Genomic DNA, 16,836 nt, shown 5'->3' on the forward strand with positions numbered 1-16,836 from the left:
TAAGCTGCTTCTGGTGAAACCAGACCAGCACACAGAAATGCCGTTTACCTTCCCGCCCAAGCAGTACCTATTTATCTACTTGCACTTTGACGTGCTTTCGAACTGCTAGGTGGGCAGGAGCTGGGACCGAGCAACGGGAGCTCACCCCGTCTCGGGAATTCGAACTGCCGACCTTCTGATCGGCAAGCCCTAGGCTCTGTGGTTTAGACCACAGAGCCACCCGCCACTGTATAAATATCAGATTTAACACTTGACAGCATCTTATTTAACCATGCCAGCTTCCAGCCATCCCCTTGCCATTTTGCAAACTGCTTTACTCCTGGTTCCCTTTCAGGGGCAGCTTGTGCCTGGCATTCACTTGTGCAGGGTTCACTGAGCAATCGCTTCCCCCTCGCCCCCCCCTCCTCCAGCATCCAATATCCAATTTCAAGCCCTCCTGCAGCTGCCTGCTGCTTTTCACCCAGCAAAGTCAATCAGATGTCATTCCCGACCATTGCCTTGGTGACCACAGCAGCCTCCAGCGATACAGAGGAGCCAACAGCATAGCCGCTCCATGTGCCAGGGAAACTTTTGCTAACTCAGCGGGTTGCGGGACGGAGAGGGGAAATGCTGTCCGGAATGGATAAGCGACTTCTCTGTTAAATTCCCGGGCTTGCCACAGACGCTAAGACTATAACAGCCAAGGCAGTTGCGAGAGCCTCTCCAATAACGTCTGCTTTCTTCTCCTCGCAGAGACCGACATGTCTCCTTTTCTGCGTATTGGATTGTCCAACTACGACAGCGGTCCCTATCTCCCTTCCCAGGGAGATGTGATCGATCCGTATTGCGCAGTGATAGTCAAGGAAGCAGTGGAGTCGGGTAAGTGCTTTATTCTTACGTTTGAGCATGCATGCGCTTAGTAACAACAACAATATTTTATTTTTATATGCCGCCCATCTGACTGGGTTTCCCCAGCCACTCTGGGAGGCTTCCAGCAAAATATTAAAAACACAAGTGAAATGTCAAATGTTAAAAACATTCCCTGTACAGGACTGCCTTCAGATGTCTTCTAAAAGTCATATAGCTGTTTATCTGCTTGACATCTGACAGGAGGGTGTTCCACAGGGCGGGCGCCACCACCGAGAAGGCCCTCTGCCTGGTTCCTTGTACCTTTACTTCTCACAGTGAGGGAACCACCAGAAGACCTTCAGATCTGGACCTCGGTGTCCAGGCTGAACAGTGGCCAATGGTCAGGGCCGGCCCACCTGTGAGGCAAGGGGAGGTGACAGCCTCAGGCGGCAGGATCCACAGGGACAGCAGATCCCAATGTAGATATTTGTGGGCCACCCACAAATATTGTTCTTGATCTTCACTCACCCTGCAGCTGCTTTTTTGACCCACAGGGAGAAAGATTCAATTGTCCCATCTTTTCCCCCAAAGTTTTCTACATGTTTGGGTGCTATTTCTTCTCTTCTCTTCTTCTTTTTGTCTTATCTTACTCTGTACACTTGTAATTATGTATTTTTTTATCCTTCAATAAAATAAGAAGAGGTAAGGCAGTTTGCTCAGGCTAGATTCCCCCCCCCCCCCTTTTTCCCCTTCCTTTTTGAGGGGGGAAACAACTACAGTAAAAGGAAGGGATTAAGCATGGGAACATAGGAAATTGTCTTTCCTATGTCTCAGTATTGTCTGCACTGACTGGCAGCTTTCCTATTGTCTCAGTATTGTCTGCACTGACTGGCAGCTCTCCTGGATTTCAGACAGGGAGTCATCGCAAGCCCTGCCTAGGGCTTGAACCCTCAGCCTTCTGCATGCCTAGCAGATGTTCTGCCACTTAGCTATGACACTGGCCCTATTTTTCTCTAGCCGGCCTTCCTCTGTCCCACCCAACTTGCAGCCTTCCCAAGTGAATTTTGACTTTCTTTTCAAAAAGAAAAAAAAGCAGAATAAATAATTTGTATTTTAAAGTGCCTAGTTTGGGCTAGTTTATTCTCCCTGTTTTTAGCATGCAGCAGTATTTAAGTGTCACGCGATTTTAAAGAATGATTTAGGACTTGGCCATTCCAGAACTCCTCAATATGAATGGAAAGCATCAGAAATCTGCCTTATTCTGTTTGGCACTCCAATTTCAGAACTGTGTAAAATAGGCCTTTATTCAAAACAGTGGCACTAGGCAAAGAAAAGTACCTTTTAAAAGGAAAGAAAAAAGGTGCTATTGTAGTCCTTTTAAAAAAAAACAACAACACCCAAAGAATAATCTTGAGATCCAAGAGTGCCGGCAAGCTAAAAATAATCCCTCTTAATGCAGAAAAGCATTTAGTCTTGCACAGAAAGGTCAGGGAACTTAATACACACACACACATCCCATAATGTCTTGTTGGGGAAAGAGCCAGCAAACTAAGAAGCTTTATAGAATCATGTTGCTTTGATGGAGAGGCTGAAATTGCTTAAACGAACACCCTCAAAAGAAATGGCTCCTTCTCCGCCAATATTACTGCCCGTTAATTAAATACACTGCAATCCACGTAAGTCTCAAGGCAATTAATAGGATCTTATGCAATGTCTGGAAAACCCAGAGAGATATTTCTGCTTAGCCGACATTGGCTCAGCAGGTAAGACACAGCCACAGAACGTCAAGAAAAGTCCTTGGAACCTGGGATAATTCATCAGTACACAACATTGGTACTCCCCATAGAAACTGTCCCAGTCTCTATATCCATCCTCCACGTTAGGTCCAGAGGGTAGCAACGTGAGCACGGGGCCTTTTCTGCAGTGGCTCCCAGTTTGTGGAATGCTCTTCCTCTTCAAACGGGTCTTTGGCTGAGTAATATTCTACAGCCTTTAAAAAGTGTCTTGCTTTTTCGTTTTAATTATTGACTTGTTTCAACCCTGTATTTTATTCTGTCTTGTTTTCACCCTATATTTTATCTGACTTGTTTCAGCTCTGAAATCTTATGATGGTATATACATCTAATTAATTGCCGTATTTTTCGCTCTATAAGACGCACCAGACCACAAGACATGCCTAGTTTTTGGAGGAGGAAAACAAGAAAAAAAATATTCTGAATCTCAGAAGCCAGAACAGCAAGAGGGATCGCTGCGCAGTGAAAGCAGAAATCCCTCTTGCTGTTCTGGCTTCTGGGATAGCTGCGCAGCCTGCATTCGCTCCCTAAGACGCACACACATTTCCCCTTACTTTTTAGGAGGGAAAAAGTGAGGCTTATAGAGCAAAAAATACTGTTTTTCTTGCTTACCAGTATCACTCTATTTCTGCACAGATAGGTAGCCGTGTTGGTCTGCCATAGCCAAAACAAAAAAAATTCCTTCCAGTAGCACCTTAAAGACCAACTAAGTTAGTTCTTGGTATGAGCTTCCGTGTGCATGCACACTTCTTCAGATACCAAGAATCTGAAGAAGTGTGCATGCACACGAAAGCTCATACCAAGAACTAACTTAGTTGGTCTTTAAGGTGCTACTGGAAGGAATTTTTGTCTATTTCTGCAAATATCTTATTGTTCGTAAAAAAGCACTGATGGTAGTAAGAGTACCAAAAGGCAATTAAAGCAATGTCTTATAGAGCAAAAAATACGGTAATCATAATGCAGGTCAAGCAAAAGTGTGAATGAGCCCCTACATGATCTGATTAATAATAATAATAATAATAATAATAATAATAATAATAATAATAATGCAACAACATTAAAAACTTCCCTAGACAGGGCTGCCTTCAGATGTCTTCTAAAAGTCAGATAGTTGTTTAACAAAGCAAGCCTTCCATCTTCCTCAATGTTGCATGCATTTATGAGTTGAAATGGAGGAAATTCAGGAAGCAGGGCTGAACTTAAACTGCCTTGCAGATGATTCTGTTATTTTATTCGAACCTGCGGCCCACAAAGCAGCTTGCCCTGAAACAGGAGCCCGCAGGTGAGTAGGGCTGCTGTTGCCACTTCAGAAGAAAGGCTTTGATGAATCCTGATGAGTCTTGCAGAGGATGAACTCGCTGCCCTTTCAAAACTCCTTTTGACCAAACAGGCCACCTGGATACCTGCGGCCTTCGGCCACCTGCCTGCCTTGGTGACATTTGCTTTTTGGAAGGCTCTGGTGTGTCTTTGAACTCTGCAGAATGAAGAGCTTCAAAGCCAAGCCTCAGCCATCCCTCCTCTGGTTACTTCCAGGATGGATTGACTGTATGGAAGCTCCAATTAGTTTGGAAAGCAGCTGCTAAACTGCTAATAGGAGACCCAGGAGGTGGGATCATTTCACACCTGTTTGCAAAGAATGCATTGGTTTCTTGTCCGTTTCCAGGCTCAAAGTGCTGGTGCTTCCCTTTGGCATATGACCCAAATACTATTGATTGATTGATTGATTGATTGATTGATTGATTGCATGGCCATTTAAATGTGAGCATTCATAATTTAAATGCACAATAGAACATTCCCATTAAAACACACACAGGGAATGCTTTTCAGCCCACTGGTCACATTCCCTTTTGGGGTGGTGAGTCTTCTTCTTCTTCTTCTTCTTCTTCTTCTTCTTCTTCTTCTTCTTCTTCTTCTTCTTCTTCTTCTTCTTCTTCTGTGATACCTCATAGCCAAGTGTCTTCCAAAAACACAGTTTTAACAGTGAGTCTGTAAGTGACTGTGGAGGCCAATTCTGGATCCACACGTCCATCCACATTGGGGACATAGGTTTCCAGGTGGGAGTTGGTCACGGTGTGGATTTGCCAAACATGCCTTTCAATAATAATAATAATAATAATAATAATAATAATAATAATATATTTATACCCTGCCCATCTGGCTGGGTTTCCCCAGCCACTCTGGGCAGCTTCCAACAAAGTATTAAAATACAGTAGTCTGTTAAACATTAAAAGCTTCCCTAAACAGGGCTGCCTTCAGATGTCTTCTAAAAGTCTGGTAGTTGTTCTTCTCTTTGACATCTGACGGGAGGGCGTTCCACAGGGCAGGTGCCACCACCAAGAAGACCCTCTGCCTGGTTCCCTGTAATTTCTTGCAGTGAGGGAACCACCAGAAGGCCCTTGGCGCTGGAACTCAACTTCCGGGTTGAATGATGGAGGTGGAGACGCTCCTTCAGGTATACTGGACCGAGGCTGTTTAGGGCTTTAAAGGTCAACACTATGAATTGTGCTCAGAAACGTACTGGGAGCCAATGTAGGTCTTTCAAGACTGGTGTTATGTGGTCTCGGTGGCCGCTCCCAGTCACCAGTCTGGCTGCCACATTCTGGATTAGTTTCTCCCTTTCGACCTGAGTTCGAGCGTCTTCAAAGCCCATGACACCTTTGGTAAAGGCTGTTCTCCAACTGGAGCACTCGCAGGCCAGTGTTTCCCAGTTGTCGGTGTTTATACTACATTTGCCTTGAGAGAATCTTTGAACCTCTTTTGTTGACCACCAGCATTACGCTTCCCATTTTTTAAGTAGGGGCAGAGGGGGAAGTATTTGCTCTGGATGAGATGCAACTATTCAAATAAATCCTTTTGACCCTAGAGAACGGCCAGTCCTACGTCCAGAAGAAGCCCACCATGTACCCACCTTGGAACAGCACTTTCGATGCTCACATCCACAGGGGGCGCGTAATGCACATCGTTGTGAAGGACAAGAGCGCCGAAATGGTCGCAGAAACGACGGTGGAACTCAATTTGGTTGCAGAGAAGTGCAAAAAGAAGAATGGGAAATCAGAAATTTGGGTAAGCGCTAGAGCCGTTGCTCACTTGCAGGGGTGGATTTAGGTTTAATGAGGCCCTAAGCTACTGAAGGTAATGGGGCCCTTTCTGTGTCCAGCTGTCCTTTGTCAACAACAAATTGTCACTGTTTTTTGTGTGGAATATATGCTATATGGTAATTTATGGACCTAATAGATATCTCAAGCCCTTTGCACAGGTTGCCATGTAACCAGTCCATGCAGAATGTAAGGTAAAGGGTAAAGGGAACCCTGACCATTAGGCCCAGTCGTGGCCGATTCTGGCTTTATTGGCCGAGGGAGCTGGCGTACAGCTTCCGGGTCATGTGGCCAGCATGACTAAGCTGCTTCTGGTGAACCAGAGCAGTGCACGGAAACGCCATTTACCTTCCCACCGGAGCGGTACCTATTTATCTACTTGCACTGGTGTGCTTTCGAACTGCTAGGTTGGCAGGAGCAGGGACCGAGCAACGGGAGCTCACCCTGTCGCAGGGATTCGAACCGCCGACCTTCTGATCAGCAAGCCCTAGGCTCTGTGGTTTAACCCACAGCTCCACCCGCGTCCCTTAGAGAGATGCTCTACCACTCAGCTAATTAATGGAGACTCATTTCCTTAAAAGCCATCTGCAGTCAATGGGAGTTGCCAGTTCCGGCAGAATTGAAACATTTGGTTTCAATAAGCCTGCCGTGAATTTGCTCAGTCTGAAGGACACTGTTGTAATAGACTTTGCTTAGATTTTTTTAAAAAAAATCCCCTTTGGGCAGGAAGAATAATTGGCAGTAATAAAACTGACTTGAGCTTGAATTCGTTCATGCCTCGCCAGGGAATTTTCTCCAAAAACGTAATCGAAAGCTTAATGAAGAAATGTAGAGAACCGTATAGATCATGATGCAACTGTCCTGGAAGCTTTTGAAATGCACTTGTGTAAAACATTATTGCTGGGGATGTAGTACAGTGGTACCTCGGGTTACATACGCTTCAGGTTACAGACTCCGCTAACCCAGAAATAGTGCTTCAGGTTAAGAACTTTGCTTCAGGATGAGAACAGAAATCGTGCTCCGGTGGCGCGGCAGCAGCAGGAGGCCCCATTAGCTAAAGTGGTGCTTCAGGTTAAGAACAGTTTCAGGTTAAGAACAGACCTCCAGAACGAATTAAGTTCTTAACCAGAGGTACCACTGTACTTCCGGGTCACCACGGGACGCAACATGAAAAGATTTAACCCGAAGCGTCTTTAACCCGAGGTATGACTGTATTTCTGTTAACCAATGTCAATCTCAACCTCCCTTCATAATAAATAAATAAATACTTTTATACATTTATTTATTTATTTATTTATTTATTTATTTATTTATTTATTTATTTATTTATTTCTGTGGATCACAAGATTATTGCGAGATCTTTCCATTATGGCTTTTCATGCGATGGTCACTCCCTGGCTGTTTTGTCACTCACTCTTCCTTTTTAAACAAAAAAACAAAAGCTATTTTTAACTTGCCTTCCTTTATTTTATTTTATTTTATTTTATTTTTAGCTAGAACTGAAGCCACAAGGCAGAATGTTAATGAACGCAAGATACTTCCTGGAAACTACTGGCAAGTGATGGTCATATTATTGCTACGACATTTTCAGTTATTTTCGCTGCGGATTTCCCCACCCTGAAAGCTCAGGTTGGGACATGGTAATTTCAAAATGTACAAAATCCCAACGCAGAGCGATAAATACTTTTACATAAAGAAACACAGCAGAGCCTCAAAATATTGAAATTCTTAAACTGCCCAGGGACCAGTTCAATGGCTGGTGCAATTTTAATTGGCTATTATGGCAACATATTGGGATTTGTGACACCCAAAGGACTGATTCACACATGTGTGAGCGTCATTTGCTGTCTTTCATCACTCAGGACAAACCTTGGGCCACTTCTGGACTCCTTGTTTTCGGACGGAATTCAGTCACATCCTGGTGAATTTTAGTTTGTGCAATTGAAGATGGTTTGGTGCTTTCGTGTAACAAGCCAGCTTCCTGAGAAGGAAAGTGACTGGAAAATAGATTGGAAAGCATATTGCTTGCTGGATGCAACCACCCTGCGAGCAAATCAGAACGAATGCACAATAAATAGCCAACATTTTCCAAAAACACCCTACAAACTTTGTACGAGCAAATCGGGGTGGATTCTTGAGAAACAGTTAATGGGCAATTGTGTGTTCACTGTTTTGTTGTTTTTTTAAACTACAGTAAATTGCAAGCTCGGCTGGTCCACTCCAGATTTGGATCTTGGGTAGGAGCAGCCTTCTCTTTTTGTTACAGTCCCAAATTGGAGTCACACACCCCACGCCCCTGCAATTTACATTTGGATTTGATATCCCGCTTTATCACTACCCTAAGGAGTCTCAAAGCGGCTAACAAGCTCCTTTTCCCTTCCTCCCCCACAACAAACACTCTGTGAGGTGAGTGAGGCTGAGAGACTTCAGAGAAGTGTGACTGGCCCAAGGTCACCCAGCAGCTGCATGTGGAGGAGCGGGGAATCAAACCCAGTTCACCAGATTATGAGTCCACCGCTCTTAACCACTACACCACACTGGCAGAAAGGTCCTGTTTTCCTCCCAATTCAAAGAGTGGGTGTAAAGAGCTTTAGCTGAGTAGCAGGACACCTTTTTTCTGGTTCAGTCCCCAATTTTGTCATCATTTCCTGCTTGTAGCATCTGGTTGGCTAGTGTAAGAACAGAGTGCTGGACCAGACAAGCAATTGCCCTGATTCAGAAGGACTCTTCCTATGCTTCTTTCATTTGGGGTAGGGGTCTTTACAGGAGATGCCCAACATTTGATGAGAGCCAAAATTACAGCCATGTTACTTCTGCTGGAGGGTACTGTTATGTACTGAAGTTCTCACCCTGGGCCAGCAGGGGGATACTGTAAATAGTTATGCAAATAAGGGATCGAAAGTGACATTCAGTGATTGGATAGTTTTAGAAAGTTGTTACAGTAACGTTGTACTGGAGCTCTATATAAGCAGGCTGACTGAACCCTTCAGTTCTGTCCTGGCCTGTGAATAAACAAGAGCTGTTTGAAGAATCGCTGTGTCGTCTGATATGTTCACCCACAACTTAACAGGTACCACTTCAGGCTGGGAGAGGACCTTGTGTCAGCCCTCCCTGCACATCAAAATCTAGCAGATCAAGGACAAATGTAGATGAGAACCCTGCTCTGATCTGCTAGCTTTCCAAAGACATGGAATCCCACCTCCCATGGGACAAGCATTCAGGCCTATGACACACCCCCAGGCAGTCCACAAATATATGCACCAACCACTCACTTCTCTTGGTTGTGTGACTCAGCTCTCTGAGTTGTTTTAGGAAGTCTGCCCTGCTGTTTATTTTTAAAGCTGACGCCTTTTCGAGCTGATTTAAATATATGTTATTTTAGCTTCTAGGGGCAGACCGCAGGAATTCGTCATCAGAATAACCAAGCTTCTCTCTCTTTCTCTCACCCAGATGATCCAGAGTTTATTGACTGTGAAAAGGAAGGGTTTTTCTCTCTGCACCAACGGAGGGGAGCCATCAAGCAAGCCAAGATCCACAATGTCAAGTGTCACGAGTTCACTGCTACCTTCTTCCCCCAGCCCACGTTCTGTTCCGTTTGCCACGAGTTCGTCTGGTATGATACATGGCTTCCCCTCCCTTCCTTGATCTAGTCCCATGGCAGTCTTCCCCCAACCTGATGCCCACCAGAAGTTTTTGGGACTGCAACTCCCATCAGGCCCCGGTCTGAATGGGCCTTTGCCAGTTGTGCTTGCTGTGGCTGATGGGAATTGTAGTCCAAAACGTCTGTAGAGCACCAGTGTGAGGAGGTTGTCTAGTGGGGAAGGGGCAACCTGCTGCTTCTCTGATGGAGAGGGAGGGGTTTGGAAGAGAGATCTCTTACTCTCTCGCAGCAAAATTATACACAATGGCAATTGCTCCAAGCACATTAAAACTTGGTTAAATTTGCATCTGCCCTCATCTACCTTAAACAAATGTTCCCTATGAAAATACTAAATCTTGCAAATTAAGTGGATGTTTTACTCAGTGTTTCCAGACATTACAGCAAAGTAGTCTCCATCAATTGGCAGTAAGACGGATATGAAAAGGGGTTTCAAATGACTTAAAAAGAAAAGCACTTGCTTTCATTTTTTAAAAAAAGATCATACAGTCTTTGAGTTGGCAAAGATGCAGGCTTTGAAATCTCCATTTTGGAGAGATTCAGTTCACTTGCAGGAACAACTGAGCTGGGAGCCAAAGCCACATGGCTCCTTCTTTGCTTGTTCCAGGAAGCACAAAGAGAAAAAGACTGAGAAGCAGAGTGCGGGTGGTGGGTGGGGAGAGCAGAGGATGCTGAGTGCCTGCTTAGCCACACCCACTCTGGTAACGAACTCATGGCTCAGGTTAACCCTTTCATGCATGCAATTGTGAGTCAGTAACTATAAGGGATGCGGGTGGCGCTGTGGGTAAAACCTCAGTGCCTAGGGCTTGCCGATCGCATGGTCGGCGGTTCGAATCCCCGCGGCGGGGTGCGCTCCCGTCGTTCGGTCCCAGCGCCTGCCAACCTAGCAGTTCGAAAGCACCCCCGGGTGCAAGTAGATAAATAGGGAACGCTTACTAGCGGGAAGGTAAACGGCGTTCCGTGTGCTGCGCTGGCTCGCCAGATGCAGCTTGTCACGCTGGCCACGTGACCCGGAGGTGTCTGCGGACAGCGCTGGCTCCCGGCCTATAGAGTGAGATGAGTGCACAACCCTAGAGTCTGGCAAGACTGGCCCGTATGGGCAGGGGTACCTTTACCTTTACCTTTAACTATATATATGGGACGTGGGTGGCGCTGTGGGTTAAACCACAGAGCCTAGGTCTTGCTGATCAGAAGGTCGGCGGTTTGAATCCCCGTGACGGGGTGAGCTCCCGTTGCTCAGTCCCTGCTCCTGCCAACCTAACAGTTCGAAAGCATGTCAAAGTGCAAGTAGATAAATAGGTACCGCTCTGGCAGGAAGGTAAACAGCGTTTCCATGCGCTGCTCTGGTTCACCAGAAGCGACTTAGTCATGCTGGCCACATGACCCGAAAGCTGTATGCCGGCTCCCTCAGCCAATAAAGCGAGATGAGCGCCACAACCCCAGAGTCGGCCATGACTGGACCTAATGGTCAGGGGTCCCTTTACCCTTAACTGTATATATTACAACAGAACCCTCTTACTGGAAGGGCCACTGCGAACCATTCCTCAATGTGAATTCAAAATCCTACCCAGCCCCCTATATGCAAATGATGCAACCTCAAATAGCTGTTGGAGGCAAACAACACCTATGAATTTAACATGTGTTTTTAAAAATTTGAATAGCATCCGCTGCAGGGGGATTTCCTCCCCTTTGGGCCCAAAGGAGGATTGATGGGAGAAAGAGAGAGCGAGCGCAAAAATCACCTTAAAAGGAGGGATTTTCCTCAGGACCATAGCAGAAGGGAAAAGGGCTAAATTTCTACTCCACACTTGCTTTGATTCTCTCCCCCAACAGATTCTCTTTGCATTTTTTTTTAAAAAAACTTGCATGTTCTAAATGCGAAGACATATTTAATGTCCTGCCTCTACCTTGAACGTATTGCTGTCGTACTAATAGTGGCTTCAGTTTTCTCCAGTCCTTATCCAGCTGACACCACTTATTTGAGAAATTTGACCACCCCCCAAATTCAGAAAGACATTTACACAAGCTAAATTCCATGTCTTGCCACCTGCACTGTTGGAAGGCAGACACAGAAAGATTCCTCATGGCAAGGGGGTCTGCCCATGTAAGAGCGGTCAAACGGAAACTGTGGGCCATGTTCTATTCCATTGTAGATTTTATACAGAACTCAGAGCCTCTCTCGTAACCCTTCTTGTATGAAAATTACCAGGGAGGACAAAGAAGTATTGTTTAAACGACCTCTTGTCCAACCAGAATCCAGATGTCACTAGAAACGTACAGCAGCTAGATTTTGTGCAATAGCCATAAGTCAAAGAAAGCATAAATCATTGCAGCTTATAGTTAAATCTTCTTGTTCTTGTATTTCTTAAATGGAGTTCTTAAGTCTATTTAATGAGTATAAAGGTAAAGGTAAAGGTAACCCTGCCCGTACGGGCCAGTCTTGACAGACTCTAGGGTTGTGCACCCATCTCACTCAACAGGCCAGGGGCCAGCGCTGTCCGGAGACACTTCCGGGTCACGTGGCCAGCGTGACATCGCTGCTCTGGCGAGCCAGAGCCGCACACGGAAACGCCGTTTACCTTCCCGCTATTAAGCGGTCCCTATTTATCTACTTGCACCCGGGGGTGCTTTCGAACTGTTAGGTTGGCAGGCGCTGGGACCGAACGATGGGAGCGCACCCCGCCGCGGGGATTCGAACCACCGACCTTTCGATCGGCAAGCCCTAGGCGCTGAGGCTTTTACCCACAGCGCCACCCGCGTCCCTATTTAATGAGTATATTGTTAAATTCCACTCTGAATCGTCTTTATCATTTTTGTAAAGAACTACGCAGGAATTCTGATTTTAGTATGCTGGCCTAGCCTTTCTGGGCCCAGATCCCAACACACGGCATTTCTTTTGTTTTAAAGTCATTCTTCTCAAATATACATGATGAACGTTATCCTTACTCCAAACTCTCTCCTTTCTGTGTTTCAGGGGTCTTAACAAGCAAGGTTACCAGTGCAGACGTAAGAAACTTTTTAGCATATCGCGTTATATTTACAACTGCCCAAATAGAAACTGCAGTGTTTCTTGCCCTGAAGAAAACCGAGAATGCTTAAAAAAAATTAGCAAGCCAGCCGTGGAAACAAAGAGCGCATGTGTAAATGTGACCTACAAGAGCCATGTCACCTCTCACAGACTACAGTAGGAATTAATGACAACATTCTCTATTGGTCTACTCTGAAGTAAGGCAAACTGAGATCAGTGGGACTTACACCCAGGTCTGAAGGCATAGGGTTACAGCTGAAAAGTGCCTAATTTCTGGCTGGATTGCGGGTCAACACACTCCCATTTCAACTCTTTTGAGAAGCGGTCCAAACCTATGCTGGATCTCTCCTGTAATTTCTCATGAAATTCTGCATTTTGATGGGTTTTCCCACGAACCAGCTTCAATCGGAATTGAGACAAAGAACAGTCTGGGCATGCTTTAAGCCACACAGCCTGTGTTTTGTTAAATGCAATCCTAAAAGACAGTGGGGAGCAGGTAGAAGCTGCATGCAGGTATACTCCTTCTGTACAGCAGATTCTGGCTGAGTCTCCATTTCTGATATTTTAGGGATTTCACCTTTTCCTTAGGGTCTCCAGGAAAAGTGCAAAATCGCCAAGTGATAAGCCAAAATCGAGGGGATATGCCACTTTCCCATTGGCTCTGGAACTTTTGCAATTTGCTCCACCCAATCAGGAGGCAGTTCTATGCTGGCTTATTCCCACACAGAAAAGGTCCATGTCCTCTCTTTAAGAATGTACATTGGCTCCCAGTACGTTTCAGAGCACAATTCAAAGTGCTGGTGCTGACCTTTAAAGCCCTAAACGGCCTCGGTCCTGTATACCTGAAGGAGCGTCTCCACCCCCATCGTCCAGCCCGGACACTGAAATCCAGCGCCAAGGGCCTTCTGGAGGTTCCCTTACTACGAGAAGTGAGGTTACAGGGAACCAGGCAAAGGGTCTTCTCGGTAGTGGCACCCGCCCTGTGCAAACGCCTTCCCTTCAGATGTCAAGGAAAACAACAACTGACTTTTAGAAGACATCCGAAGACATCCGAAGACATCCGAAGTTTTTAATGTTTGATGTTTTATCGTCTTTTAAATATTCTGTTTCCCCAGAGCGGCTGGGGAAACCCAGCCAGATGGGTGGGGTAGAAATAAATTATTATTATTATTATTATTATTATTATTATTATTATTATTATTATTATTATTTCTAATGTCCAATACTGCATTTGCAATATTTCTCATACTGCTTGTGGCTGGCTTTAAAAGGGAATTAAACAAACCCATGAAGGATTAGGCTATAACAGGGGTAGGCAACCTAAGGCCCGTGGGCTGGATGCGGCCCAATCGCCTTCTCAATCCAGCCCGCGGACGGTCCGGGAATCGGCATGTTTTTACATGAGTAGAATGTGTCCTTTTATTTCAAATGCATCTCTGGGTTATTTGTGGGGCCTGCCTGGTGTTTTTACATGAGTGGAATGTGTGCTTTTATTTAAAATGCATCTCTTACTTCTTGTGTCCCTTCAACAATGCTTTATATGGCTTGTTTTCCCTTCCCAGAATGCAATGCTGCCATTCACAAGAAGTGCATTGACAAAGTAATAGCAAAGTGTACGGGATCAGCCATCAATAGCAGAGAAACCATGGTATGTATCTGAATGAAGGTCCTTTTTGTGAATCAGCTGAAGGCGGCATGTATCTGAATGAAACTTCTTGTGAATCGGTTGAGGGCAGCGTGTCTCTGAATGAAGGATGTTTTTGTGAATCAGTTGACAACACACCGGTTGCCAAGAGTTTGAAAACACCTTTCCTCATTAAAAAAAGGGGGGGATTGGAGAAAATCATGGACCTCAAGGTCACAAGGGTTGTTAGGTAGAGACGTGCAGATAGATTTGGTGCCCTCTGCCAATCTTCACAACAACCCTGTGAAGTAGGCTAGGCGGACACAAATGGGATTACACAGTCACACGAGGTGTAAACATGGTGTCCGTGGGGAATTTAAGCAAATTCCGTATGCATGGTGCAAAAAATCTCAGCAACTCTGTGGGTGTCTGTCAGGAATTTTACTTTTTGAACCCTACACAAGGGAAAGGAACGGCTCCAGAATTTTTGCTGCCTGGGGCAGATTAGAAAATGGGGTCCCCTGTTGCAGTCCAAGTGCGTCGTCCCTAAGGCCAGCAAACTTACTTTGGCAGCAGAGACAGAAAATCCCACCAGCATCTCTCACCCTCCCAGCAGCACTGAGAAATGCAATGCTAATAACTGCAACAATTTGCTACACTTTTATGACATCCAAAATTGACCGCCTGATGCTGTTGCCTCACTCTGCCTAATGACAGAGCCGGCACTGATGCCACGGCTGAATGGGGTCTGAACTCACCTATCCTGACCTAAGTCCTGTTGGCTCTCATGATGCCATTGCCTCCGTGAGTTGCCTTGGGCAAGATGTCGTCTTTCCTCTCCTATTCCAAAATGACCTACTTCGCAGGCAAGCTGGATAAAATATTTGTATACAGCAGAGAGAGTGAACCTCCAGATGTTGCTGGACAGCAGTTCTCATTTCCCTGACAATTTGCCATGTTGACTGAGGCTGATGGGAGTTGGAGTCTAACCACATCTGGATGTCCACAGCTTTCTCATCCCTGGTCTATTGTGAATTTTAAGTTGTGGGTAAAGATATCAGACGACACAGCGATTCTTCAGAGCTCTTCAAGCTCTTGTTTATTCACAGGCCAGAACAGAACTGAACTGAAGGGTTCAGTCAGCCTGCTTATATAGAGCTCAACTACAACGTAACTGTAACAATTTTCTAAAACTATCCAATCACTGAACGTCACTTTCGATCCCTTATTTGCATAACTATCTACAGTATCCCCCTGCTGGCCCAGGGTGAGAACTTCAGTACATAACAGTGAAAGTGAGGGACAACATTTGATTACAGTCTCTGCAGAACCCATGACATTGTTTATAATTCCTTGTTCAATTCATTTGCACTGGAACTGTTTGTATTTGCAAAAGAGGAACTGTTTAAAGGCTTGAACCCCTTCAGTTTTGTATGTATTTGCAACACCAGAAGCAGGCCATGTGCGTCCTCTGACCTCGTCCTTCCTTTCTTTCTTTCTTTCTTTCTTTCTTTCTTTCTTTCTTTCTTTCTCTCACTCACTTTTGCAGTTCCACAAAGAGAGGTTTAAGATTGACATGCCCCACCGATTTAAGGTCTACAATTACAAAAGCCCAACATTCTGCGATCACTGCGGCACTCTGCTCTGGGGTCTGGCGCGGCAGGGTTTGAAATGCGATGGTAAGTCCAGGGCCTCAGCTATAGAGCTACAAATATAGCATGAATAGAATGCAACCCACAGCGGTGCGTCTGCGCATGCGCGGGTTGCGATTCGCCACTTCTGCGCATGCGCGTGGCGTCATTTTGTGCTTCTGCGCATGCGCGAGTGGCGAAACCTGGCGGTAACCCTTTCCGGTACTTCCGGGTCACAACCTGAAAAAACGTATCATGAAGGAAACATAACATGAGGCATGACTGTATTATTATTATGGTTGAAGGAGCTGAGTTTGTTTAGCCCGGAAAAGAGGAGACTGAGATAGCATAGCAATCTTCAAATATCTCAAGGGCTGTCACATGGAAGAGGGAGCACGCTTGTTTTCTCCTGCTCTGCGGGGGGTAGGACTCAAACCAGTGGCTTCAAGAATCTCAAGGAGATTCTGACTAAAGAACAGGAAGCATGTTCTGAGGGCAAGAGCTGTTTGACAGTGGAAGAGACTCCCTTGGGAGGTTGTGGACTCTCCTCCCTTGGAGGTTTCTAAGCAGAGGTTGGGCGGCCATCTGTCATGGATGCTTGAGTTGAGATTCCTGCATTGCAAGGGCTTGGACCAGATGACCCTCATGGTCCCTTCCAACTCTACAGTTCTAAGATTCCATGACAGATTTTCCACCCCAGTTTGTAACAGAAGGGGAAATAGCAGAGGGAGATAGGAGGAGGTAGGAATCATTCTTCTGATGGTACAGTTCTCAGTGGGGAGGACCAGAGTTGAGCCTGCCTTCCTGGTTGCCACTTCTCAGATGAGAGACCTACAGAGAACGTTAGGTAAAGGCTGGCAGCAGGATTAGGTCATTGATAACCATAGTTATCATAAACCATAGTTTAAATGTGTGCTGGATAAAAAAGAAAGAGCTGTTTGACAGTGGAACGGTGTGCTGGGCCCAGGGGTAACCCGTGAAACGCAGTCCAGGACCAGTCCAGAATCCGAAGGTTCCGCTAGGAGTCAGTCTGACAGGGCCAAGGCAGGAAACCAGGCAAGGACAGGTACAGGATCTCAGGCAGGATCTAGAATACAACAATGTTGCTCCTGCAACCTGGGGCGGGGTCCGACAGCCTTTTATCTTTGTTGGGGTAGCAGCCGGTCCTGATCCCCCGGC

The 16,836-nt window shown here is 45.7% G+C and overlaps 1 protein-coding gene across 2 annotated transcripts in view; it reads left to right on the forward strand.

Annotated features, from left to right (window-relative positions):
• PRKCQ (protein kinase C theta) overlaps window positions 1-16,836 on the forward strand; it is a 53,882-nt gene that overhangs the window by 12,906 nt on the left and 24,140 nt on the right. Inside the window, exons 2-8 of one of the 2 annotated variants that reach the window (XM_028746909.2) lie at window positions 733-858; window positions 5,485-5,684; window positions 7,210-7,270; window positions 9,167-9,329; window positions 12,349-12,380; window positions 13,965-14,050; window positions 15,576-15,705. In XM_028746909.2, coding sequence (XP_028602742.2) covers window positions 741-858; window positions 5,485-5,684; window positions 7,210-7,270; window positions 9,167-9,329; window positions 12,349-12,380; window positions 13,965-14,050; window positions 15,576-15,705 — 790 coding nt within the window. In that variant the 5' untranslated portion in view covers window positions 733-740. Of the gene's footprint in view, window positions 1-463; window positions 859-5,484; window positions 5,685-7,209; window positions 7,271-9,166; window positions 9,330-12,348; window positions 12,381-13,964; window positions 14,051-15,575; window positions 15,706-16,836 lie in introns of those variants that run through there. The other variant, XM_077935349.1, reaches the window with a different exon arrangement.

This window comes from Podarcis muralis, chromosome 10 (genome assembly GCF_964188315.1).
Source record: "Podarcis muralis chromosome 10, rPodMur119.hap1.1, whole genome shotgun sequence".
Lineage (NCBI taxonomy): Eukaryota > Metazoa > Chordata > Lepidosauria > Squamata > Lacertidae > Podarcis > Podarcis muralis.